Here is a 26,918-nt window from a genome sequence, read left to right on the forward strand (position 1 = left end):
ATGGCTATTCATGGTGCCCTGCCAACACACAGCCATGTATCTATGTGTGTACATGTGCATATAAACAAACATAGGCTTATTTTACTGATATGAATAATGTGTAGACAATTTACAAAAAATGTATAATAATCTTTATTGTAAATTCAATGTAACCAATTAGTTCTTATAGAATGATTTTATTGAATTTTCACTGAACTATTTTTATCTGTAATCACATATAGACTTTGTCACATTCTTTTTTATTTCTTAATTTTTTGACAATCCTTTGCATGATTTTTTTTAACACACAGGCTGGGGATAATAGGCTTTAAGCTAGTTTGGCAAACAGGTTGGAGCTTGTCTATTACTTGTCTAGCCAATCAATAAAACAAATCAAAACATAATTTATAATATTTGCCAATATCCCTGGTGGAAATATTTCCACCATGGTGGATTTCAAGCTGTCAAAGGAATGTTACTGAACATGAAATTGGGAAGAGATGCACGGTAACAGCCCAATAGAGTGCATATCCATCACACAATTAATGCAGAAGTAAGAAACCTGGCAACATATAAATAGACTAGAAGCCCAGTGCACAAAATTTTTGCACTCGGGGTGGGGGGTGGCCCTCAGCCCAGCCTGTGCCCTCTTGCAGTCCGGGAGCCCTCAGGGGATGTCTAACTCTCAGTTCAGGCCTGCTCCTTGCGGGGAGCGGGCCTAACCCAGCATTCAGACATCCTTTGCACTGCCACGGAGGCAGGAGAGGCTCCTGCCACTGCTGCTATGCTCACCAGCCGTGAGTCTGGCTTCTGGCTGAGCAGTGCTCCCCCTGTGGGAGCGCACTGACCACCAGGGGGCAGCTCCTGCGTTAAGCATCTGTCCCCTGGTGGTCAGTGAGCATCATAGTGACTGGTTGTTCTGCCATTCGGTTGATTTGCATATTAGCCTTTTATTATATAGGATGGAGTGGTGGAGATATAGATAGATGTAATATAGTAAATAATTAAAAAATTAATAAATGTATGACCTTTTAAAATACTCTATTTAATTCTAAGTTTATATAACTTTGCTTTCAACATTCATTAAAATCTACCAGTTGGTCTACATGAGGCAGTAGCAGTTGGCTCCAACACAACTGCCTGTCTATTGTTTGAAACCCCATCAACAATGGACTATGACAATTATGCCTGGTGCTCTGCAGTGGGTCTCTGGCCTGGTCCACCTTTCTGGCCTTGCTCATCAGGCCAACCCCAGGATTCATTTGAGGTTGAGCCGAGTTTCCTGCTGGAACCCTGCTCCTACCTCTCTAGTCTGAGCTAAGTGGCCTCTCCCCAGCAGTCTCCACAGTGCCCAGTGCTGCTCTCCACCACAGCTTCCGCCTCTGTGCTCTGCACCACTTCTTTCAGGTCTGCTTCTGCTGAGTAGGCTGTCTCCAGCTCAGGAACTCTGCCTCCATAATTTTTAATTTTATTACTTAGAACAGAGCCTGGGATACAGTAGGGGCAGAGCACATATTTTGTGAACTGAACTACTAGCAAAAATGATTATCTCTTGACTTCCACTTTGCAGAACTTTGAGTAGCCTGCTTTGTTTTGTAGCACTGGTGTGTCATTGTGCTTCTCCTAAAGGAAGAGACTACTGTTGATGTATATTAGTAAAAAGTTTGCTTACAAATGACGGTTAAAGACAAGTGCCTACAGTGCATATTTTAGATTACTTTGGGTATTATTTATCATTCCTATTTTATTGAGGTATAATTGACATGTAACATTATGTTAGTATAATTCTTATATCTTCCATTACCCCAGCTAATTGAATTTCATTTTTTTAAAAGAATGACTTAATTAACCAGGAGACTAAATAATGATACAGGGTGCTACAAGCAGGGGAAAAAAAAAAAATCAAATACAAATGAGTCTTGCTGATTTAAAATTTCCACACAATTAGCTGATGCCTGTGGGTTACCAACATTATTTCCTGGGCATTTTCCCCAGCTCACTGCTCAGACTCTCTCCAAGGACTCCTCCACTGTAGGCTGCCTGGGCTTTGATGGAGGGGAAGATAAGTCCCAGTGTGCACTTTTTCTCTATTGCTCTTCTCTTCACTGATTTTCACACTGATCCTAAGCAAAGCACCTGGGCATCTGTAGGGAGTATTAACTCACCTCATAGTCGATGTCTAAGGCATCGGCCTCTCCCTTGGTCCGGAAGTGCTGCGTGTACTTGTCCACGGTGAAGTTCACGTGCTTGCCCACCCGCTCGATGAGGACTGAGTGCCAGTGCTGGTCATCCAGGAGGCTGCCCAGGGTGGCTGACGGGGGGCTGCTGCTGAGCCGGGTTTTGCTGTCATCTGTGAAGAGGAAAGGAAGAGAGGATGGCATCTGTGCCTGAGGGCAGCCTGAGACTAGAGCAGTGATGGCGAACCTATGACACGCGTGTCAGCACTGACACGCGTAGCCATTTCTGATGACACGCGGCCGCTGAGGCGGCCGCATGCCGAAGGATGAAACATTTGCTGCTCCTGAGGATGAAACATTTGCGAAATAAGGTTTTTTCCTCAAAGTGACACACTACCCGAGTTATGCTCAGTTTTTTGGTGAAGTTTGACACACCAACCTCAAAAGGTTGCCCATCACTGGACTAGAGTGTTCTGCAAGCAAGGCCAGCTCTCTCTAAAGGCAAAGGTAGTTCTATCTCTACAGGCCCGGAACGCTGCTGGGCTTGGGAATGAATTGCAAGCTTTTCCCACAAATGCCAGGAACAAATTCTAGGTCAATTGACATGCCTATCTTCTTCTAGACATGAAATGACATGTTTTCAGGACTTGAACAATTAAATCATAAAGGAACTCTAACCTAATGGCCACATGAATAAAACCGAAAATAGCAGTTATCCTATTTAGAAATAGTATTTGTTCTCCATGTTTGAATGGGTATTGAATAGAGAAAGTGGACCTTGCACTGTGCTTCAGCAGAGAATGAACTGGATAAGTTCACAGTGAGTGAGGTAAGTCTGTGGGCAAAGCCAAAGGGGAGGAAACAATCATTTGAGCTGCTATTTTAAGTGCCTACTATATGAGTGGCACTTAACCAGTTAACTGCCACGTGTCCAAAATGGAAACCATCCCCACACACCACCATGTTTTGAATTTATTTGCATCTATAGACGCTTATGGCTTACAAAGGGTTAAGAAATTTTACCACCTCCACTTTTTATCTGCTAAGGCAAAATTTTTATCTGCATTTCACAAAAAAGGAATCTACGGCTCAGTGAGGGTAAGCACACATGCCCCAGAGGTGTGTCCGGGATGCAATCCAGGTCCAGTGGCCTTTCCACTCTACCGTGCCATTGGGCATATGTGTTGATTTAGCCCAAGTTGAGCTTGACAGACACGCCTTGGGAGAATGTGCCAGGCTTCGGGGAAGAGGCGTGCTTTTTCCTTTCTTTTAAACAATGGTTTTTAATGGGACCAGAGATATGGTTCCAATTACATAGAGCGACACTAAAACACCCGCGGGTGGTTAGGAGTTGGAACATTACAAAATAACCAGGGTCACACCGGGTACAGAAGGAAAGCCGTCCCAGGACCTCAGGGGCAGGCTCGCAGGGCCTCTCCCTGCATCCTGGTCCTGTCTGTGCTCACCGCTGGAGCCCATTTGCCAGGGCCAAAGCCACCTCTGTACATGTTTAATCAAGTCAGTCTGGTTCCCCCTCCTCTCCATCCCTCCTTCAATTTTAGGGAAGTTCATGCCTATACGCTATTGTAAAAAAGATCAGATTCTTCATCTACAGAATGGGTCAGGCATAGCAAAATGAACACATAAATGCAACTAATTATTACTTATATACATACTTTCAGGTGTTGTTTTTTTGTGTTTTTTTTTTTTTTTGAATAGTTTATATATTTGGTCCCCTTAGTAACTGAAAGCTGAACGCCTCCTTCCTCTCTCTTCACTGTGTTTTACCAGAGCAGCTGTAACAGCTTGCTCAGTGTGACATTCCGGACAGGGAGCAGCATTTTCCTGGAGGCGTTCACTCCACCCCCATAAAGGCCTGCGTCACTACTTCCTATAGGGGTGGGATGGCAAACTTACTGTAATTGAAAATGAGAGCCAGTGAATTCATAGTTGATTTTATTTCATTGATTTATTCATTGTTTGTTTCACAGATGTTGAGTTCTCACAGTTTGTCAAATTATGCTAATAAACTCATAGATATTTGTCTTATTTTTCTCACTCATTTCCTTCCTTCCTTCCTTCCTTCCTTCCTTCCTTCCTTCCTTCCTTCCTTCCTTCCTTCCTTCCTTCCTTCCTTCCTTCTTCCTTCTATAAAGAGGTATTGAGATATACCCATGCTACTCACAGTGACAAGTGATGTATAAAGGAGATGAAGGAGATACAGAGTTAAAAGGCGAACTGCCTTCTGTGAAGTCTACTGTGGAGATTTTCAATAAGTACAGCCACATAAGTATGCCATTGGTACACGGCAGTCAGTGCTGGGAGCCAAGGTAACTCGTGGCCAGGGGCTGTGAAGGCCTGTTTATGGGGCGGTGACAGGCCTGAGATTTGTTAGGCCAAAACAGGGAACTTGGTACACAGTGAGGAGAAGCAGGAGGGATGGTTTGGGAAGAGGTGGAGGGATTCCATATGGTCCAGTGTCATGACCCCAGTTCTGGTTTATGTCATTCAGGATGACTGTGCTAGTGGGTGGGAGTTTACAGCTTGAATTGTACCTTTAAGGAATGGGAGTCATAGGTGAATTACTAATCATAGATACTAACTCTGATTAACATTTAGCAAAGGTCATTTTGTCTGCTCTATGCAATTTTATTACAGGGCAAACTGGCAGTAATATTTGGAAAAATATAGATGGGGACAAGGGCTTAGGGATAGAGAGCACAGGAAGGATGGGGTAGTCTCCCAAGTCACTTGGATATTTGAAATGGGGTAATAATGGAAAGACTCAGGTGTGTTCTAGGATTTTTGAGAAGGTGGATGAGAAGTTAGAGCAGTCATGAAATAAGAAAGAACAAAGACAACCCCCGTATACACACACACACACACACACACACACACACAGGCACGCACACATACCCCTTTTATTTTAAAATAAACCTCATCCAAGAGCTAATGATTGGTCAAGGGCAACAATAAAACACATGATCGTCTCAATAGATAAAGAAAAAACATTGTAGAAAAATTCAATATTGATTCTTGATAACTATCAGCAAACTAGAAATACAAGAGAACTTGCTGAATCTGATAAAGGTAATCAACAAAAACCTACAGCTTGCATCACACTTAATGTGAAAAAATGAATGTTTCCCTGCTAAAACTAGGGGCAAGTCAAATATGTCTGCTCTTACTATTTATCCCCACCCTTTACTGCAGTTTCTAGCCAGTGCAATCAGACAAAAGAGAAATAATACAAAAGAGACAATAAAGAAAAGAGCAGAACTGTAGAAACCCTTAAGGAATCTATCAAAAATGCTGGCATTAATCAGTGGGGATGCAGTAGGGGACAGGTGTATGCAGATGCTGGAAGGAGAGACATATTGACTGGTATGACAACTTCCTGGGTAGGTACATATGTGAACATATAACTGTGTAACTTAAATGTTTGCATTTTTTAAAATGTCCATTAAACCTCAATAAAAAAGAATAAAAATTTTGCAATAAATAGCAGAAAATATTTAGAAAAAAGAGCTAATAATTGGTTGAGGGAGTTTGTCTTATATAACTGTTGGTTCTAGGTAATAAATAAAGTTAATATTAGAGCTTTCACATTGAATTCAATATGTAACTCACTTTTTTTTCTTAAAAGGAAAATAGACATTTAACAATGATTTCTTAATAAGTCCAAAAACTTGCAATAGAATGGCACAATAATCACATAATCTCAACACACTTATTCTATGTGCTGTTTGGTGGGTTTTAGTGATACACTGAGTTCTTTAATAGAGCTGATAATAACATTTAATGTAAAATATTTTAACATATTTTACACTATGATTCCTGCTTCAAAAGACAAATTTAATTATGAATATTAACAATATTTTTATTTAACTTCTTAGATATAGTAACAAATCTTCCTCCCATTTCTGCCTCCAGCTGTGCATGTTATCCTGTAGGTCATCACTGATATGAATGTCTTATTCTTCATCAGGAAAAATTATAGGCAAAAAGAAAGTCAGCAAAGATATGTATTCTTTATTCCCCTCATTAAATATTTTACCCTAATGATGAAATACAATGTGCATTTTTCTGTACCTTTTCATTTTCATTTCATCTTTCCTGGTATTTTCTTATATCAGTACTAGAGGCCCAGTACATGAATTCGTGCATGGGTGGGGTCCGGCCGGGCCCAATTGGGGTGGATTGGGGCTGGGCAGGTTGGGAGGAGGAGATGGCGGGAGGTTGGCAGGACGCCCTGCCCTGATCAGGGCTGATCACGGCCTGGCCAGCTGGGGGAAGGGGCCGTGAGCGATTGGCCGGTGGGCTCTGCCCCCAATTAGGGTTGGAGGGCTGAATGGGGGTGGTACTGGGCATGGGGAGGGGCTGTGGGCAGTTGGCGCTGGCCCTGAACCTGATGGGATGGGGGGCAGATCTGGAGTGCGGCACCCAGGGGGAGGGGCTGAAGGAGGTTGGCGGGCTGGCCATACCTCCTATTGGGGTAGGGGGTCTATCAGAAGTGGGGCCAGCCACAGAGAGGGGCTGCGGGCGAATGAGGGAGGTAGGGGCCCATAAGGGGCATGGCCAGATGGGGGGAGGGGCTTCAGGAGGTTGGCCGGTCAGCTCCACCCCCTATTGGGAAGGGGGGGTGATCACAGCCGGGGGGAGGGGCTGTGGGCTTATTGTGGTGGGGAAGGCTGATCGGGGGCGGGGCTGGTCGGGGGAAGGTAGGGGGCATTTGGCCTGAGGCCCGCTCAGGGCCAGGCTGGCAGAGGGGAGGGGCTGCGAGGTTGGCCAGCCAGCCCCACCCCCTGATTGGGCCAGTTCATTGGCCACAGTGGGCATCATGGCAACCGGTCGTTATGGTAGTTATGGCCATTATGGTCACTGGCTTTTATATATATACTAGAAGCCCGGTGCACGAAATTCGTGCACGGTGGGGGGTTGTACCTCAGCCCAGCCTGTACCCTCTCCAATCTGGGACTCCTGGAGGGATGTCCGACTGCCCGTTTAGGCCCGATCCTGGTGGGACTGGGCCTAAATGGGCAGTTGGACATCCCTCTCACAATCCAGGACTGCTGGCTCCTAACTGCTTGTCTGCCTGCCTTCCTGATTACCCCTAACCGCTTCTGCCTGCCAGCCTGATCACCCCCTAACCACTCCGCTGCCAGCCTGGTTGATGCTTAACTGCTCCCCTGCCAGCCTGTTTGCCCCCAACTTCCCTCCTCTGCCAGCCTGGTCACCCCTAACTGCCCTCTCCTGCAGGGTTGATCACCTCCAACTGCCCTCCCTTGCAAGCCTGGTCCCTCTCAACTGCCCTCCCTTGCAGGCCTGGTCCCTCACAACTGCCCTCCTTGCAGGCAGGGTGCCTCCCAACTGCCCTCTCCTGCTGGCCATCTTGTAGTGGCCATCTTGTGTCCACATGGGGGCAGGATCTTTGACCACATGGGGGCAGCTATATTGTGTGTTGCAGTGATGATCAATCTGTATATTACTCTCTTATTAGATAGGATAGAGGCCTGGTGCACGGGTGGGGGCCAGCTGGTTTGCCCTGAAGGGTGTCACAGATAAGGGTGGGGGTTCCCTTGGGGTGTGGGGCGGCCTGAGCGAGGGGCCTGTGGTGGTTTGCAGGCCGGCCACACCTCCTGGCAACCCAAGGGAGGCCCTGGTATCTGGAATTTATTTTCCTTCTACAATTGAAACTTTGTAGCCTGGGGCGGCAGCCATTTCTGGGGCGGCAGCCATTTCTGTGGCAGTTAATTCACCTTCTACAATTGAAACTTTTTAGCCTTAAGCGGGTGAGCCCGGCCAGGGTGTGCGGAAAGCTTTGCTTCCCCTGTTGCCGCCGGCAACCCTGGCCTGCTCTCTCAAGCTCCATTCTGCCGCCATTTGTTTGAATTTGTTTACCTTCTATAATTGAAACTTTGTAGCTTGAGTGGAGGCTTAGGCCTGCAATGGCTATGGAAAGCTTGGCTTCCTCTCTTACCTGGGAAACCTTGCTCTCTGTGGCTGTAGCCATCTTGGATTGGGGTTAATTTGCATACTCGCCCTGATTGACTGGTGGGCATGGCTTGGCTGGTGGGCGTGGTTTATGTAGCGGAGTGATGGTTAATTTGCATATTACCATTTTATTAGAGAGGATATATGATTGAAAAAAGTTAAAAGGTAAAAAAAGAACTTTCTCAATTTTTACTGCTGTAGAGTATTCCATTAAATTTATATCAGCTTCTTACTGATAGATATTTGAGCTTCCTGTCTTACTTAAAAATGCTAAAACATCTTATACATACAGGTCATTTTTATGTATGCAAGGATTTCTGTAGTATGTGTTCTTAGATGAAGAACTGGTGGCCAAAGGTTTTTAGAGATGGTAATTTTGATAAGCACTGCCAAATTGTCCTGTATAAAATTTCAACCTATTTACACACCTACTGGCAATTTATGAGGCTGCCTTTCCTCCAAGGCTTGTCAAAAAAACCCTTTCATGCTTTTGGAATTTGCCTGTATGACACACAAAAACATTACATTTCTGAGTGGTTTTAGCATATGCTTCTCTTAATATGAATTAAATTTAAAATACGTTTATTTCTATTTACCTTTTTAGGAACTATCTCCTCATACCTCTTGCCTATTTTCTATCCTTTTTAAAATCAATTTATATTTAGTTTGTTGTCTATAATATAATAGTCATTTGATTTTGTTTTTCTGGTTTTTGTTTGTTTGTACTATTCAGAAATGTTTGTGTTTTCTTTTTCTTTTATGGATTCTGGATTTGTGTTATAATTTTAAAGGTCCTCTCCATTCTGACATTTTTGTTGTTATTAATTTTCACCTGAGGATATTTTTCCATTAAATATTAGAAAGAGTGGAAAGGGGAGAGACAGAGAGAGAGAAATATAGATGTGAGAGACACATCGATAGGTTGCCTTCTGCAGGTGCCCTGACCAGGCCGGGATTGAGTCTGCAACTGAGGTATGTATCCTTAACCATAATTGAACCTGGGACTTTTCAGTCTGCCAGCCGATGCTCTATCCACTGAGCCAAACTGACTAGGATCCTGAGATTATTAAAGACTTCTCCCATTTTTTATTTGTAATATATGCTGGTGTATGATATGAGATACAGTCTTATACCTTTATTTTATATTTTTGATAGCTAGCTACTTATCTCAAGTACTAATTTCACCTGAATGATCTTTTTTAAGTACATCAGGTGTATAACTTTTGTGTTGAGAAATACAGCTGATTGAATGAGCTGATTTGTCACAATGATTAGGTCACGGTTATCTCAGCAGTAGACTGGGACCTTTAAATCCTGAGGTTTGAGGAGTAAAATTCCAAGTTGATTGTTACAGCCAAGGTTCCTTTTGTCTGCTGCCACCATCATTACCGCCATCTTAATAAGTCAGAACATCTGAGCAGCAGAAGCAGGGTCTGGCATTTACCCCATCCTTACTCTTATCAAGTTTGAAAGTCAGCCTTCCTGTCCCGTGTTCTAACCTTGGTCCCCTAAGTTTGCTATCATTTTATTTGATAATGTCACTCATAAATTTAAGACTTCAAAGGAATAAAAGTTTACATCATCTCAAATAAAATTTAGCTACTTCTTTTTAATGCACTTAGTGAAACCAAAAATCTTAGCACACTTACCTTTTCATGTAAAATACCTCATGACATTTTCATAAATATATAAAGCAATTTGTTGACCTTTCCTCAAAAATGGATCAGTATTGCTCATTGTTTATTTGTTCATTTATTTAGTCAATCCTTTTTTTTGCCCAAAGATAATGCAAAATGAAATCTACCAAACTTAAAACAAAACAAAACACCTATGTCAATAAATATTGTAGCAATAAATATTGTAGTTTGTAAAATGTTTTCATAAATTTTCACTTAGTAAATTACATTCCAGAAATCTACCCTAAATAAACAAACTGAAATATAGTAAAATATTTTTAATTTACAATAATTTAAAATTTGGAAATAACTTCCCATGATTTGGAAAGAGAGAAAAAAAGCTTTACATAAACTTAGAATCAGCAGATGGAATATTATAGAGGCATCTAAAAATGAATAAATTTAAGATGCACTTACATTATTTTAAAAGTATATTCAGTAGTGGTTGCAGTTTTAAAAAATATGTTTTTATTGATTTCAGAAAGGGAGAGGGAGAGAGAGATAGAAACATCAACAATGAGAGGGAATCGTTGATTGGCTGCCTCCTGCACACCCCATGCTGGAGATCCAGCCAGCCACCTGTGCATGTGTCCCGATGGAGAATCGAACTGTGACCTCCTGGTACATAGGTAGAGTCTCATTCACTGAGCCACAGCAGTCGGGGGCATGACTGCCATTTTTTATCAAATAAAAACATTAAATAAAGGGATATTCAATAATTTACACCTTATTTATTTAAAAACATATAAAAGCAGTCCAGCCGCTGTGGCGCTGTGGCTCAGGAGGTCACAGTTCCATGCCCAGTTAGGGCACATGCCTGGGTTGCAGGCTAGATCATCAGTATGGGTTGGAGAGGAGGCAGCCAATCAATTATTCTCTCTCATCATTGATGTTTCTATCTCTCTCTCCCTCTCCCTTCCTCTCTGAAATCAATAAAAAAGTATTTTTAAATGTATATACATATATATATATGTATATGTAAAGTGAAAAGTATAAACATATACTAAATTACAACCATAGAAAAAATAGACAAGAGTATTAAACAACAATGCATTTACTAAAATATTAACAGTGGTTTTAATTTTCTATTTTTTCTATATTTTAGAGTAAGCATAATTATTTTTGATAATGGGAAAAACAAACCTTTTAAAAACATAATCCTTATCCTGCAAAGCTGACTTATTGAACACAATATGAATTATATGTAAATTATTGAATACCTCCCACATTGTTACTTTTTTTTGCTTTTTAAATATTTTTTTAATTTTTCAATTACAATTTACATGTAATATTATTTTTTTTATTATTTTTAGGTGTACAGCACAGTGGTTAATCAATCATATACTTTAAAAAGTGTTCCCCCGATATTTCCAGTACCTCAGTGACATGATACACAGTTATTACAATATTATTCACTATATTCCCTATGCTGTACTTTACATCCACATGACTATTTATGACTATTTTGTAACTGCCAATTTGTACTTCTTAATTCGCAAATGTTAAGATTTATTTTATGGCTGAGTAATAATCCATTGTGTACATGTACCACTGCTTTTTTATCCACTTGCCTATTGATGGGAACTTCAGTTGCTTTCATAGCTTGGCTATTGTAAATAATGCTGCAATGAACATAGGAGTACATATATATTTTTTCAAATCAAGTTACGTTTTCTTTGTTGATTTCCGAGAGGAAGGGAGACGGGGAGAGAGATCGAAACATGAATGATGAGAGAGAATCATTGATTGGCTGCCTCCTGCACACCCCCCACTGGGGAACAAGCCTGCAACCCAGGCACTTGCCCTTGACCATAATTGACCCTGGGACTCTTTGATCCCCAGGTCAATGCTCTGTCCACTGAGCCAAACTGCCCAGGGATCAAGTTACTTTAAACCTGTATATATATAAAAGCCCAAGCAACAGAAGGACCATATGACTGGAACAACCGGAATGACTGGAACAACTGGTCACTATGATGCGCCCTGACCACCAGGGGCAGATGCTCAACACAGGAGCTGCCCCCTGGTAATCAGTGTGCCCCCACATTGGATCACCGCTCAGCTGAGACTTGTCCCATCGGCCCACGGGCCCACCAGCCTGGTGGCAACCTCTCACTCCCTCAGTAGTCCTACAGATCCAGTCGCCAGAGAATGGGCCAGGCACCAACAGACCAGAGCTGCTGGCATGATCCCAACAGTGCCATCGGCCTCCAGGAAGTTGGCCTGGGCACCTAGGCTGCTTCCTCTCCCTAGATGCTCCACAAGGAAGAAACAATATAAAATCGGCCGCCAGGTGGCTCCCAACAACCAGCGCCAAAGTCAGCTGGGTCATCAGGATCCCTGGCCAGCAAGGGCATCCCACCACCCACCCAGAGGGCCAATCATGTCCCAGCCCTCCTCACCCCCATCAGGACCCCACCCGTGTACAAATTCGTGCACCGGGCCTCTGGTTAACCAATAAATGACTGACATGAATGAATTTCACTCACATTTTCATTACCTATTCTATGCTGATACTAAAAAATCATGTGTTAAAACAAATTGAGTGAAAAGTTAGTTTGTTTAAACAGTTATGGAAATGGAAATCTATCAGGTAGGGCTTTTGAATTATATCTATACTCGTGTTAGCAGGAAGAAATGTCATTATAAAGATCACAGTAAAACAATTTTCAAAGGATTATAAAACTATATCCTGGAATATATATTGCAAGTTTTATTTTATTGACAATTGAGGTCCAACTACTAGCTTTAACTAGTTTGCAATAGATTAAGGCAATATAAAAATTTCCATACACAGTTGTGGAGGGGAAAAAGACAATAAAAATATGCAGTAGCTATCTTTTAGGCTAAAAAATTAAGGAAAATCTTATTTCTAATTTAAATAAACTGGTTCTCATGTGGCTTGAGATATAGTTAAAATAAAATAGTATAAATATTGCTCAAAACCTGCAAGGATGTACAATTTGTATAGGAAGCATGAAATGCTTGCAAAACATTTGTAATTTAATCTTTTTATCTTCCACCGCTAACATACTGTAGATAAACATGTCAATTTCTTCTCCCTTAGAAGGAACATTTTCTGACTAAGTGTGTGCATTTCACAGTGTTTTCACCCAAAAGTCTTTGATTGAAGCTTCTTGCTTGGTTTTATCTTAGTTAAAAAATGCATGCCACTTTAACTTTCAGAGTCTGTGAATTTCAGATACCCTGAGCAAAAGGATTGGAAACTCTCTTGTTTAAGATTGTATTTCAGAAAAGAAAAAAAAATCACTCTTACAAAGGATAGATTCCCTGTTGAAATAGTTGCCCGTTCATATGGATGTTCCTGAGGCCTGCCTCCCTTGGATCTTCAGAACTGACTGACCCACCTTTAATTTTTCGATTATTTATTAAACTTCTCACATGAGGGAATGACTTCAGGTATGTTGTTTTGATTGTTTCTGAACACAACCCTGCAAAAAGCTCTGTCGAAAAGAAGCCACATGACTTACTCAAGGACACAAAGAATTAGGGTTACAACTCAGCTCTATCTGATCCTAAAGCTCAAATTCTCACAGGATCCCTACTGAAAAAAATGATACTCTTTTACCTTCATGTCTTATGTTCTGACCATTTGTATCCATCACACATACATAAGCTATGTAGAAGAATATAGGGTCTCAGAAAATAATATAATGGATCAAAACAGAGAGCTTGGTTGAAAACAAAAATGGGGCAACACTATGGGGGGAGATATGATGTAGAATAAAAAGAAAATTTCACCTACATAGGCTATTCAGTATCATAAAAATCCCCTGTGTGAGAATGTGCAGAGCTAATGAATATTCTCCCAGATACTCAAGTGAGACCTTCTGAAGAAAATAAGAAACTAACAGGAAGTCATGTGATTACAGAGAGCTTTGCCCTCAAACCAGAGCAAATCCTTAGGTATCACTGAAGCAATGAATGAAAGGCATATCTTTAGTTGTTAGGAACTTTTTTATTCAATAAAACACTCTCTAGATTTAGGGATTGTTGCTCAAATTTGGTCGCTCCTCTGTATCCATCTTCTGTGATTTTGCTATCTTAGAAAATGCTATGGTTTTGGTGATACATAATTATATTTTTTAATTAATATTACAAAGTTAAAGTGCATGGAAATAACTGTTTTATCAAGCTGCGGGCTCCTTAAAAATGGGGATAGCTAAATGTAACCTTTAATCCCTAGTGCCTAGCTCGGTGCCTGACTTAATGTATTTGTTCAAAAATACTTACTGCATGAATAAGAAAATGTATTAAAAAAGGGATCTAATCCAAGGTCTACAGTTATGGAAATATGTGACTTTGTAAAACTGACTGGGCAACACTGACCAGCAATTTCTTAATCTGTAAAATGGGGTTATGTATAATTTGTACCTTGCCCATGTAATGTAAATTAATCTATATTTAAATGTCTAGTACAGTGCTTAAGTGCGGCCTCTCAAAAACAGCAACTTTTGGAAATTCTTCCATAGTACGTAATACAAGCTCAGAAACATCACAAACCTTCTATAGGTACATGTGGTTGGCTTAAAATGCCCAGATTTTGAAAGAGCTGATGTACAATGTCCATCTGACGCTGGAGAATGATTTCTCAAGATATCTTACCGAGGGCCATGCAATCCAGTGCTCTTGCCTATGAACCCCATGCTTGGCCCCGGGGTCACCTGCACTACACGTGTTTGCCTCTTGGTGCCAGGACTCCCATTTCACCACCACGGCACCTGCTGCAGACAGCACGGAGCTCGGCCTCAGCTGAAGGCACTGGACTGTGGGAGGATGAGGACCTACATGTACTGTTGATGTCTTGCTTAGTTCCTACAGCAGTTCCCCAGTCGCATAATACTTCTGCTCTTTGATTCCCCCTCCTGTGTGTCTGCATTTGTGCTGCTATAAAAGCACAGAGGGCACACTGCCATCGGTGACCCAAGTGATGTGTAAAAACTGAGAAGCAGAATCTCTATAACCTCCTCAAGGACTGAGAGAAGAAATCTCTTATCCATAGTTATAGAAAAAATAATTTTTCTATTCTAACAAAGTAATCAAAGGATGTCCACCTAATTCAAGTTTACCACAGAACTACTATATTTTTCTGTGTGTAAGATGCTATTTTTTTTTCTAAAATTATTAGACTGAAAATTGAGGGGCGTCTTATACATGGAAGTCAGGTAAGGAGGGAGCCGTGCTAGTGGGCAACTGCCCACACTTTGTCAAAAGAGCTTCCTCCAATCATAAGCCTTATTGTTACTGACATCGGCTGATGCTGTAATTGGAGGTGGAGGTGGAGAGTGCACAGATGCAACAGGGACTGGAGCGTTCTGAGCCCATAAAGATGTTAAAAAATAAAAGATAAATACCGGTAAGCGATTGTCTTACTCTGCAAAATTCAAACTGAATGTCATCAGCTCTGCAAAAGAGCATGGAAATAGAGCTGCAGAGAGACCATTTGGACCTCCTCCCACTGAGGGTATGATCAGACAGTGGAGAAAACAGGAAGAACAACTCCTTAAGATGCCAAAAAAGAAGAAGGCCTTAAGAGGAAAACCAGTAAACTATTTAAAATATTGATTTATTAATTTTGGGTTGGAAAAGTGGGGAATACCTTATGGGGACGTCTTATACATGGGAAAATATGGTAACCTATTCGAATCAGCCATGGCAGGCTAGGTAATGAGTCAGGTGGTCAGCATAGAGAGTTGCAAGGAAATAACCACCGTCTATCTGCCCTCAAGGACTATCCGCAGCCTGCAATGGCACTGAACCCCACCTTATCCAGTATCTAAAGTGTAAAGTCAGAGGTTGATAAGAAATACACGCTGGGACCTGCCACTAAGGGAAACTGTTGGAGTGTCCACAGAAGCCACAGGGAAACTCCCTTTTCCATTGGGCCAGCACCATTCGGGAGCCTGTCCACTGGGATTCTTCCTTCCTCCTCTCTCTCTCTCTGTCTCTCTCTCTCTCTCTCTCTCTCTCTCTCTCTCTTCATTTTTTTAAAACAAATAAATATGCAAAGATGATCATGGATGGTATGAGCTCTTTCCACTTTGAGAAAAACATAGATGTTACATAATATGTTTTTAAAAAATCATGTAAATAATGAAGAAACGCACTTGAAAATGTACCTGAATTTTAATAGGAGACATGACTGGGCTATAGGATTTCAAATGATTCTTTTTTTTTATACACATTAAAAAGTGTTCCCTTTGATGTTTCCAGTATCCACCTGGAATCATTAGTATTTAATACAATGCTATTGACTATATTCCCTATAGTATACTTTACATCCACCCAAACTATTGTGTAACTACCAATTTCTACTTCTTAATTCCTTAAACTTTTTTTACCTGGTCTCCCAAACTCTCTCTCCTTTGGCAAACAACTGTCAGTTCTGTATCTACAAGTCTGTTCCAGTATCATTTTTTTTTTAAATTTTGTTTTTAGATTCTGCACATAAGTGATATCATGTGGTACTTGACTTTTTCTAACTAACGTATTTCACTTATCATAATACCTTCTAGGTCCATCCATGCTGTAGCAAATGGTAAGATTTCATTCTTTTTATGGTCAGAGCTTTTTGTATACAACAGAGCAACTTTATCCACTTGTTTATTGATGGGCACTTGGGTTGTTTCCATATCTTGACTTTTGTAAATAATGCTGCAATGAAAATAGGGTTGCATATATTTCAAATTTGTGTTTTGGATTTCCTTGGATATACTAGTATTTCCAGAAGTGGGAATGTTGGGTCATAAGGCAGAGTTCCATTTTAATTTTTTGAGGACCCTTCACACTGTTTTCCACAGTGTGTCCCAGTCTGCATTCCCACCAATAGTGCAGGAGGGTTCCCTTTGCTCCACTTGTTGTTTGTAGATTTATTGATGAGAGCCATTTTCACTGGTGTGAAATATCTCATTGTGGTTTTAATTTGCATTTCTCTGACAATTAGTGATGTTAAGCATCATTTCATATGTCTATTGGTCTCTGGTGTGTCCTCTTTGTAGAAGTGTCTCCTCAGGTCTTCTGCCTCAGGTCTTTTTTAATTGGATTTTTTTATTTTTTGGTGTTGAATTATGTAAGTCCCTTATACATTTTGGATATCAACTCCTTATTAGATGCTTCACTAGCATATTTTATAATCTTAAAATAATAGTGCTTGGCTGTGCGGCTCAGTTGTTGAGTGTCGACCTATGAACCAGGAGGTCAGGTGAGATTCCTGCTCAGGGTACATGCCCGGGTTGCAGGCTTGATCCCCAGTAGGGGGCACGCAGGAGGCAGCCAACCAATGATTCTCTCTCATCATTTATTTCTCTCTCCCTCTCCTCTCCGCTCTGAAATAAATAAAACTATATCCTATATAGTAAAAGGCTAATATGCAAATCAACCAAACAGTAGAATGACCGGTCACTACGATGCACACTGACCACCAGGAGGCAGACTCTCAATGCAGGAGCTGCCCTCCGGTGGTCAGTGTGCTCCCACAGGGGGAGTGCTGCTCAGCCAGAAGCCCTGAGCTGGGCTCAGGGGCTGGCTAGTGCAGCAGCAGTGGTGGGAGCCTCTCCAACCTCTGCGGCACCACTAAGAATGTCTGATTGATGACTTAGGCCCGCTCCCCCTGGGACATCCCCCAAGGGTTCCAGGTCTGCAAGAGGGTGCAGGCCAGGCTGAGGAATGCCCCCCCCCCCCCCGCCAAGTGCATGAATTTCATGCACTGGGCCTCTAATTTTGAAATAATAGTAAGAAAATGTTAGACATCCTACCTAATAAAAGAGTAATATGCAAATTGACCCTAACTCCACTACACCCACAAGCCACGCCCACAAGCCAATTGGAAGTAAATATGCAAATAAACCCAACCAAGATGGCTACAGTCACAAAGAGCAGGAGGGAGGCTTGGGTTTCCCCAGTAACAAAGGAAGCCAAGCTTTCTGCCTGCCATTGCTGGCCTAAGCCTCCACTCAAGGGTACAAAGTTTCAATTATAGAAGGTAAACAAATCCAAACAGAAATGGTGGCAGCCACTGAGCTGGAAAGAGCAGGAGGCTTGGGTTTCCCCCTGCAATGGAGGAAGCAAAGCTTCTGCAGCCCTGGCTGGCCGAGGACTCCACTCCAGGCTACAAAGTTTCAATTATAGAAGAACACAAACCCCAAAAGAAATGGCTGCTGGCCATTTGTAGGCTTGGCTCTGCTTAAGGCTACAAAGTTCAATTGTAGAAGGTAAATAAATCCCAGATACCAGGGGCTCTGCTAGGGTCGCCAGGGGGCGTGGCCAGCCTGCAAACCACCACAGGCCCCTCACCCAGGCCTCCCCACACCCCAAGGGAACCCCCACCTTGATCTGGGACACCCTTCAAGGCAAACCAGCTGGCCCCCACCTATGCACCAGGCCTCTATCCTATCTAATAAAAGAGTAATATGCAGATTGACCATCTCTCCAACACACAAGATGGCTGCCCCCATGTGGTCAAAGATCCTGCCCCCATGTGGACACAAGATGGCTGGCACAAGATGGTCAGCAGGGGAGGGCAGTTGGGAGGGACCAGGTCTGCAAGTGAGGGCAGTTGTGGTCAATCAAGCCTGAAGGGGTGGGCAGTTAGGGGTGACCAGGCCAGCAGAGGAGGGAAGTTGGGGGTGACCGGGCCTGTAGGGAAGGGCAGTTGTGGGGGACCCAGGCCTGCAGGGGAGAGCAGTTGGGGGGGACCAGGCCTGCAGGGCAGGGCAGTTAGGAGTGACCAGGCCTAAAGGGGAGGGCAGTTAGGGGCAAACATGCTGGAAGGGGAGCAGTTAGGTATCAATCAGGCTGGCAGGGGAGTGGTTAGGGGGTGAATTGGCTGCCAGGCAGAAGCGGTTAGGGGCAATCAGGAAGGCAGGCAGGCGGCCAGTTGGGAGCCAGCAGTCCTGGATTGTGAGAGGGATGTTCAACTGCCCGTTTAGGCCCGATCCCACCAGGATCGAGCCTAAACGGGCAGTCGGACATCCCTCGAGGGGTCCCAGATTGGAGAGGGTGCAGGCTGGCCTGAGGGACACGCCCCCCCATGCACGAATTTTGTGCACCGGGCCTCTAGTAACTAGATATTAATAGTGGTTACACCTAATAGCTAGCTGTGCAAATTAAACAAGCGATTTATCCTCCTTGAGCCTAATATTCCACATGAGTACAATGAAGTTAATGTTTACTTACCTAATAAGACTGCTGTGAGGTTTGGATGGGATTTTAGCACATTGTGACTATTCTGTAAATATCAGGCACTGTTGTAGTGGAGAGAATGGCTCATGAGGCATTTAGGAGCATAGACTTGGTAATGAGCCAGTCAAATGGGAATGGTGTGTATTTGTGTCAGGCCCTGATGTTTGAAATGGAAAGCCTTTTTCCCGTTTGCCTCAAGAGCCTACTTCAGGTAGGTGCCCGCCTGAGTTCTGCGGTTGCAGCAATAAACAAAGTGTTATCTTGCCCCCCGTGAAACATGCATTATAGAGTTCTTATTATGGGCAATCCAAAGCAATTCCCCATACGTTGATACTTCCAGGGATCTGCTGGCTAAAACTGAGCTATGGAGAGATACAGTGCTGACATACAGCTTTGTCTCTCTAGAAGAGGGAGCTACTAAAAAAACTATCCCAGGTGACTGCATAAGCAGGGAAATACAGGAAACCACAGAAACCAATAGAAATGGGCAAATCCATGAGCAGATGAAAATATGAAGGCATTCCAAACAGAAGTCGTTCTTACTACTGAATCATTTATTAAATGAGGTTTTACTTTGCCACCACCATAGTTAGAATATAGAAAAGATGAAATTTGGAGGGCACAAAAGGCTTCCTTTGTGTCTATGTATTATCACAAGGAGCAGGTCCTGTTTATCTTAACATATCTATCTCTTTTTCAGGAAGACGGTGTAGCACAGGGTGTGGGACATTAAAACCTGTGTTGAATAAATTAGTAATATTAAGAGCTTCTGTTCTTGATACTTTCCCATGTTCATTTTCTGACATAAATTACTCATTTATAGTATTTTGGGGTTTTCATGTCCATGCTCTGTAAGATAGTTATTATTACCTCACATCAGAAATGAGTAAAAAAAACTTGTAAGTTATGCAAATTTCCCCATAATACATAGCCTGCTCATGTCTGCAATTACAGTGAAATCTGTTGCATGACCACACCTGCTCCTTTCCATCAACAGGCACGGAGGAAACAAAGCTGTAGAAGGTGAATGGCATATAGAAATTGGAAATCTAAATAGCTTCAACTGATAGATTTAAAATTACCAACAGAAGATATTGGATATACTGGCAAGTAATAGTAATTTCACGCACAACCCACAATGCTCTTTAAGCCACGTATAAATGGGGGAGGGGCTCCACTTCATTTATCCATACTTCTTTCCTGGAATTTGACTGTCAGTTAATGAATGAACACATTTCTGCTGAATGTTTGTATGTCCATCCTTCAGGTAGTTCATTGATAAATTGCTAAAATATGAGCAATTATGTTACTAGCAATTCCTCTTATGCATTATTCTGGGTAAAACTTTACTTTTAATGATGCCTTTTGTGTATAGTTAATCTAAAGCATTAGGTATCAATTTTATGAGTTAAATTTAGGGTTCCACAGGTTATTCTTGCTACCCCTGCCAATATTCACAATGGAGGTTAAAAAGATACTCTCAAAACCCTCATAATAAAGATGTACATGGTTTGGCTTTTGGGTGAGTCTGAATTAATCTTCATTCTTATGTCTCTCCTTCTAATTGCTAAAATTCATTTATCTATAATTTTCCCCAGGCTTTGATGCAACTTGAAGTTACATACTCAATTCTGCTATGATTTTCTGTTACTCTCTGACAGTAAATACTGATTGATAATTCCCTTTCACAGGTATAATATCTACCCCATTCCTTAATACAAACGTTTATCAAATGGGAGACAGGAAATCGGTCACTTCCTTTTTATTCCACTTGACTCTTTTTCTGATTTCTTTTTTTGCATCTTTTGGAACTCTGCTCCTTGCCTTCTGCAATTGGCTCACCATTCCTTCAAAAGTACCTTTGATCACATAAAGGAGGGTGAGCCCTCTCTTTTTTGTGGGGATGGGAAGTTGATTGCAGTGGAATGAAGATCTGTCTGAGGTGAGGAAGGCCATTATAGATGCCAACCCACAGCAAAAAGCCTGTGACCCACATGTGCAGAAGACAAGAGGCCATTCTGTACTCACGTAGCCGGCATTTGGCAAGTCTAGAGCTCACCCTGGCACAGCCAGGACACCTAAAGAAAGCACTACTTCCCTTAACAAGATCCAGGAATGCCCAGCAACTTAGATTTTTCTCATACACATGATACCTTTACTCCCCTAAAAAAACACTAAGAAATTAAAATGTTCTTTTTCTTTTTTCTCCTGGAACTTAATTTTCATAAATGTACTAAATAGAATGGATTGTGAAAATGCCTCATTATATTACGTGTGCACATGTGTGTGTGTGTATGTGTGTTTTAATTTGTCAATTATTTTAAAAAGACTTTAACAGATAAATAGATAAATGGATAGGTAATCTATAGACTATATAAAAGGCTAAGTGACCAACCGTCCATCTGTTCGACCGTCCGACCAACCTACTGGCTGGTACATATGACATGCACTGGCAATTTAAAAATAAATGTTGACTCGCACATGTGGGATACATATAAAGCTCTTGCTGGCACCAATCTAGACAGAGTAGGAATATTTCTACCTGAACCTGTTTTTCGACATGGTCAGTTATATGTTGCTTCCTCTCGAGTCCGAAGAGCATGTGATGTTAAAGTTAAAGTTGTAAACACTTCATCATAATGGAAATTAGTCAAGCATTCTGAAAGTGTTTTTCTTAATGTGGTATACAAGGAGATATTAGAATAAATTTAATCGATTTGTCAGTCATTGTTTTTAACAATGTTGTTTTTATATCATGTTTTTGTTGTTTTTATATCATGTCTTTGTGGTTGTTATATCATGTTATTAATTAATTTCCCTTCAATGTTCATGAATCTGTGCACCAGGCCACTAGTAAATAAATAATTAATCAAGCAATATAAGCCATAGCACTTAGCTTGTATCCCTTCTTACATACCAATATTATCTAATTTAAATAATGCTATCTATGGCTTAACCATTTCGAAATGTGGTATTTTTCTTCTCAAACATGGATTGTGCTCCAAGGACTTCCACATAATCTAGGAGGACAAGGACTATGATCTTCTACCAAGAGGAGTTTCCCACAGGCTGATCTGCACAGGGGAAAAGCCTGACCTTACCCAAGTTGAGGTGCAGGGCGAGCCTCCCTTTCTGGAGCTCCAGGGTGATATAGTCTCCACGCTGACCTTCTCCATGGAACAGGACCCCATCCCCCTGGATGCTCTTGAACTTCAGAGAGATCACGTCTTTGAGGGTGCTCAGCAGCTTCTGATTGAACCTATACAGCAGGGAGCTCCTGCCATCAAAGTCAGCAACATCAGATTCTGGGCACAGAGAGAGAGGAGAAAAATCAATGCATATCCTCTTAATTGCCAGTTGTTTCCCAGCTTAGTTGTTGTCTATTTTATAGGCATTTTTTTGACACCTGGAAAGACCTGTTGTTTGAAGGGGAAGAATATAGACTAGACCTATCCTAGTTAGACTCAGGGGAATAATACATGAACAGGCAACCACCACACACTGAGTTAAAATGAACTGATCATCAGCCTAGAAACAAAACCTCTCATTAGTGATATGTCAGTTTTGTGGAGGGAACAGGATGAGAATACCACAAGTACCTAGGTCAGGATCTGCTGTGTCACATGCTGCTTTGCAATAATACCTCGTGATTTGTCTTCCTTCTTGCTTTGCTTGATAATGAGAGCTGCTGATCCCCTTCTTTCAAGCTCAAGGTTAGAGGTGAAGACATAGTCTATTATTCATCTCTGACCAAATAGTATTGTAGTCTAAGAACCCTCTGTTGGGAAGGATTCTGAGATTTTTCTCTTCTTTTGGTAGAAAAGAATATGTAGTAATGAAGACTTTGCTATTTGGAAACAGGGCAAATATATTGCATCCTTACCATCCCTGGCTCTGTCTTGTGCAGGTGATAGTTATAATGTTAGTCTTTATATACAAGAATTTTTATTTATGATTGCTAAAACAAAAGGAGGTCAAGTAAATGTAATTTAGATACACTTATGTAATGGATGTGTGTAAACATATATAAAAATTGTATGCCAAGAAGTTAATAGGAATTTTTACCTTATTAAGAAGTATATACAGATGTCAAATAAGTATATGAAAAATATGTCATCAGGGAAATGCAAATTAGATGAACAATGAGATATCACTGCACACCTATCAGAATGATTTAACTCTGAAGCACTGACAATACCAAATGTTAGTGGGGATGTGGAATAACAAGTTGGAAGTTTCTTACAAATCTAAATATACTCTTACCATACTATCCAGTAATCACTCTCCAAAGTCTATGGGACACAATGAAAGTAGTCCTGAGAGAGAACTTCATAGCATTATAGGCCTACCTCAAAAAACAAGAAAAACTTCTAATAAACTATCTAACCCAACAACTTAAAGAAGTAGAAGGATAAAAGAATAAAAGGCCAGAGTAAGTAGAAGGAAGGAAATAATACAGATTGGAGTGGAAATTAATGACATAGAGGCAAAAAAAAAAATTATAAAAGATCAATAAACCAAGAATGGTTCTTGGAAAAGATAAACCAGATTGATTAATCTCTAGCCAGACTCATCAAGAAACAGAGAGGATAAAAAAAATCAGAAAGGAAAGTGATTAAGTAATAACTAACCACACAGAAATACAAAGGATCATTAAAAAATGATATGCACAACTATATTGCAATAAGCTGGACAACATGGACTAAATATACATATTCTTAGAAAAATACAATCTTCCAAAACTCAATCAGGAAGAATCAGCAAATCTGAATAGGCCAATAAATATTGATGAAATTGAAGCAGTAATCAAAAATCTCTAAAACTACAAAAGCCCTGGTCCAGATGGCTTTAGAGGGGAGTTTTACCAAACATTCTAATAACTAACACCTATGCTCCTCAAACTATTTTTTAAAAATCTGAGAGAAAAACACTTCCAAGTTCTTTTTATGAGGCTAGCATTAGCCTTATTGCAAAACCAGATAAAGACACTATAAAGAAAGAGAATTACAGGCCATAGATGTTAAAATCCTCAACAAAATATTAGCAAATCAAATCCAGCAACATATTAAAATGATCATACACCATGATCAAGCGGGATTTATTCCAGGGATGCAAATCTGGTACAATATTTGCAAATTAATAAATATGGTAAACAAATAAACATTACATAAATAAATTGAAAGACAAAAATCCCATGGTCATATCAACTGATGCAGAAAAAATGTCTGACAAAATCCAATACCCACTTTGGATAAAATACTGTCAGCAAAGTGCAAATAGAGGGCTCATATATGACAAATCTATAGCCAATAGTATACTCATTGGGCACAAACTGAAATCATTTCCCCTAAAAAAAGGAACAAGACAGGGATGTCTGCTGTCACCACTCTTATTCAATATAGTAATGGAAGTCCTAGCCACAGCAATCAGACAAGAAGGAAAAATAAAAGGCTTCCAAATTGGAAAGGAGGAAGTAAAATTGCCATGATTCGCATATGACATGATATTATACATAGAAAACCCTAAAGACTTTACCAAAAAAATACTAGGTTTAATAAATGATTTTGGCAGCATACAAGATACAAAATTAATACTTAGAATTTGATGGCATTTTAACCCTTTGCACTCACTTGCTTGTTTCTCGATTCCTTTATTCTAGTTGGGACTTAATTTTTTAAATACCCCATATTTTACAAAGCGCGGCAGTAGAATAAAAAACTGGAGTTTCTTTTCATACAAACTTATTTATTTGGATTTTTTTATATTTCAAATTATTGATACATTCAATAACTGTCACACTCGACATCTGAGTGCAAAGGTTAAAATATCAATAATGAACTCTCCAGAAGAGTATCTAAAAAAAAAATCCTATTTATCATTGCAACGACAAAAAAAATTAAGATACTTAGAAATAAACTTAACCAAGAAGGTAAAAGACCTGTACTCAGAAAACTACTGGACCATTATAAAAAGAGATAGAGGAATATATAAACAAGTGGAAGAATACACCATGTTCATCGATTGGTAGAATCAACATCATTAAAGTGTCCGTACTACTCAAAGCAATCTATGGATTCAATGCTGTGGGGAAGCATAGAATTGGTTGGAAAACATGTAAGGAGGAAACTCCGAAAGATCAGAACTTCCTGGGGGAGTTGGCTGAAGGCAACAGCTCTTGCCTTGATCTTTCCAAACAAGTCTGTGAATGTGCAAGCCCCCAGGTTTTTACTAGAATCTTTATGCTTAGTCTTTAGATATCCTTGCTTAAAGGACGCTGCAGACACATGTGTATTCTCGAGGATGCTTACCCTACTGATAGTATCTAATAGTTAATTTTAGTTCAAGCTGTTGTTTAAATAAAATCCTAAGGAGTCAGGCGAATGGGGCTGTTTGGTTTCTCTAGCCAGGGAGTCCCTTAGCCCTCTCTTTCACAGAAACATGTGTCAGAGTAATCATTCATCCATCATGCAGGGTGTGCTGGTCAGCCCCAGCACAATGCAATTCCTATTAATATACCAACAGCATATTTTCCAGATCTAGAACAAACAGTCAAAAAATTTATATGGAAGCAAAAAGATCTCAAATAGCTGCAGCAATTTTGAAAAAGAAGAACAAAGTGGAGAAATCGCAAAACCAAATATCAAGTAATACTGCAAAGCCACTGTACTCAAAACAGCCTGGTGCTGGCACAAGAATAGGCAGATAGATCAAGGGAACAGAACAGAGAACCCAGAAATTGACCCAAGCCATTATGCTCAATTGATATTTGTAAAAGAGGCAAGAGCATACTATGGAGTAAGGGCAGTCATTCAATAAATGACATTGGGATAATTGGACAGGTACATGCAAAAAAATGAAAGTAGACCACCAAATTACACCATACACAAGAATAAACTCAAAATAGATAAAAGACTAAAATGTAAGTTAGGAAACCATAAAAATATTTTAAAAATCCATAGGCAGCAAAATCTGAGGCATCTCTCAGATTAATTTGTTCACTGATACATCTCCTTTGGCAAAGGAAACTAAGAAGAAAATAAACAAATGGGACTATCCTACATAATAAAAGCCTAGGTGGCATTGCGTGATGCCCTCGCACGAGGTTGCCACAAGATGGCCACCACAAGATGGCTGCCACAAGATGGCCACCACAAAGATGGCCGCCACAAAGATGGCCACCACAAATATAGCCGGCACAAGATGGCTGGCAGGAAGGGTAGTTGTGGGCGATCAGGCCAGCAGGGGAAGACAGTTGGGGGCAACCAGACCTACCGGGGAGGGCAGTTGGGGGGACCAGGCCTGCAGGGGAGGGCATTTATGGGCAATAAGGCTGGCAGGGGAGGGCAGTTGTGGGGACTGGGCCTGCAGGGGAGGGCAGTTGGGGCAATCAGGCCGGCAGGGGAGGGCAGTTGGGGGTAATCGGGATGGCAGGGGAGGGTGGTTGGGGGTAATCAGGCCAGCAGGAGAGCAGTTAGGGAATGATCAGTTTGGCAGGCAGAAGTGTTTAGGAGCAATCAGTCAGGCAGGCAGGCGAGCGGTTAGGAGCCAGCAGTCCCAGTTGTGAAAGGGATGCCCAACTGCTGGTTTGGGGCCTAAACCGGCAGTTGGACACCCCCCAAGGGGTCCCAGATTGTAGAGGGTGCAGGCCAGGCTGAGGGAAATCCCCTGCCCCATGCACAAATTTTGTTCACCAGGCCTCTAGTATCAAAATAAAAAGCTTTTGCACAACAAAAGAAACCAGTAACAAAATGAAAAGAGAGCCCACTACAAGGGAGAACATATTTGCCAATGATACATCCAATAAGGGGTTAATTTACAAAATATACAAGGAACGCATATAACTTAACAAGAGGAAGACAAGGTATACAATGAGAAAATGGACAACGGATCT

At 41.2% G+C, this 26,918-nt stretch overlaps 1 protein-coding gene across 2 annotated transcripts in view; it reads right to left on the reverse strand.

The window, feature by feature from the left end:
• Positions 1–26,918, reverse strand: part of CNTNAP5 (contactin associated protein family member 5) — a gene marked incomplete at both ends in the record, with an annotated part of 850,484 nt that overhangs the window by 457,269 nt on the left and 366,297 nt on the right. For both annotated transcript variants that reach the window (XM_079783016.1, XM_079783015.1), the window contains 2 exons: positions 2,145–2,329; positions 22,129–22,332. In XM_079783016.1, coding sequence (XP_079639142.1) covers positions 2,145–2,329; positions 22,129–22,332 — 389 coding nt within the window. The remainder of the gene's footprint in view (positions 1–2,144; positions 2,330–22,128; positions 22,333–26,918) is intronic.

The sequence above is a fragment of the Cnephaeus nilssonii genome (assembly GCF_951640355.1).
Source record: "Cnephaeus nilssonii genome assembly, chromosome: 10".
Taxonomy (NCBI): Eukaryota; Metazoa; Chordata; class Mammalia; order Chiroptera; family Vespertilionidae; genus Cnephaeus; species Cnephaeus nilssonii.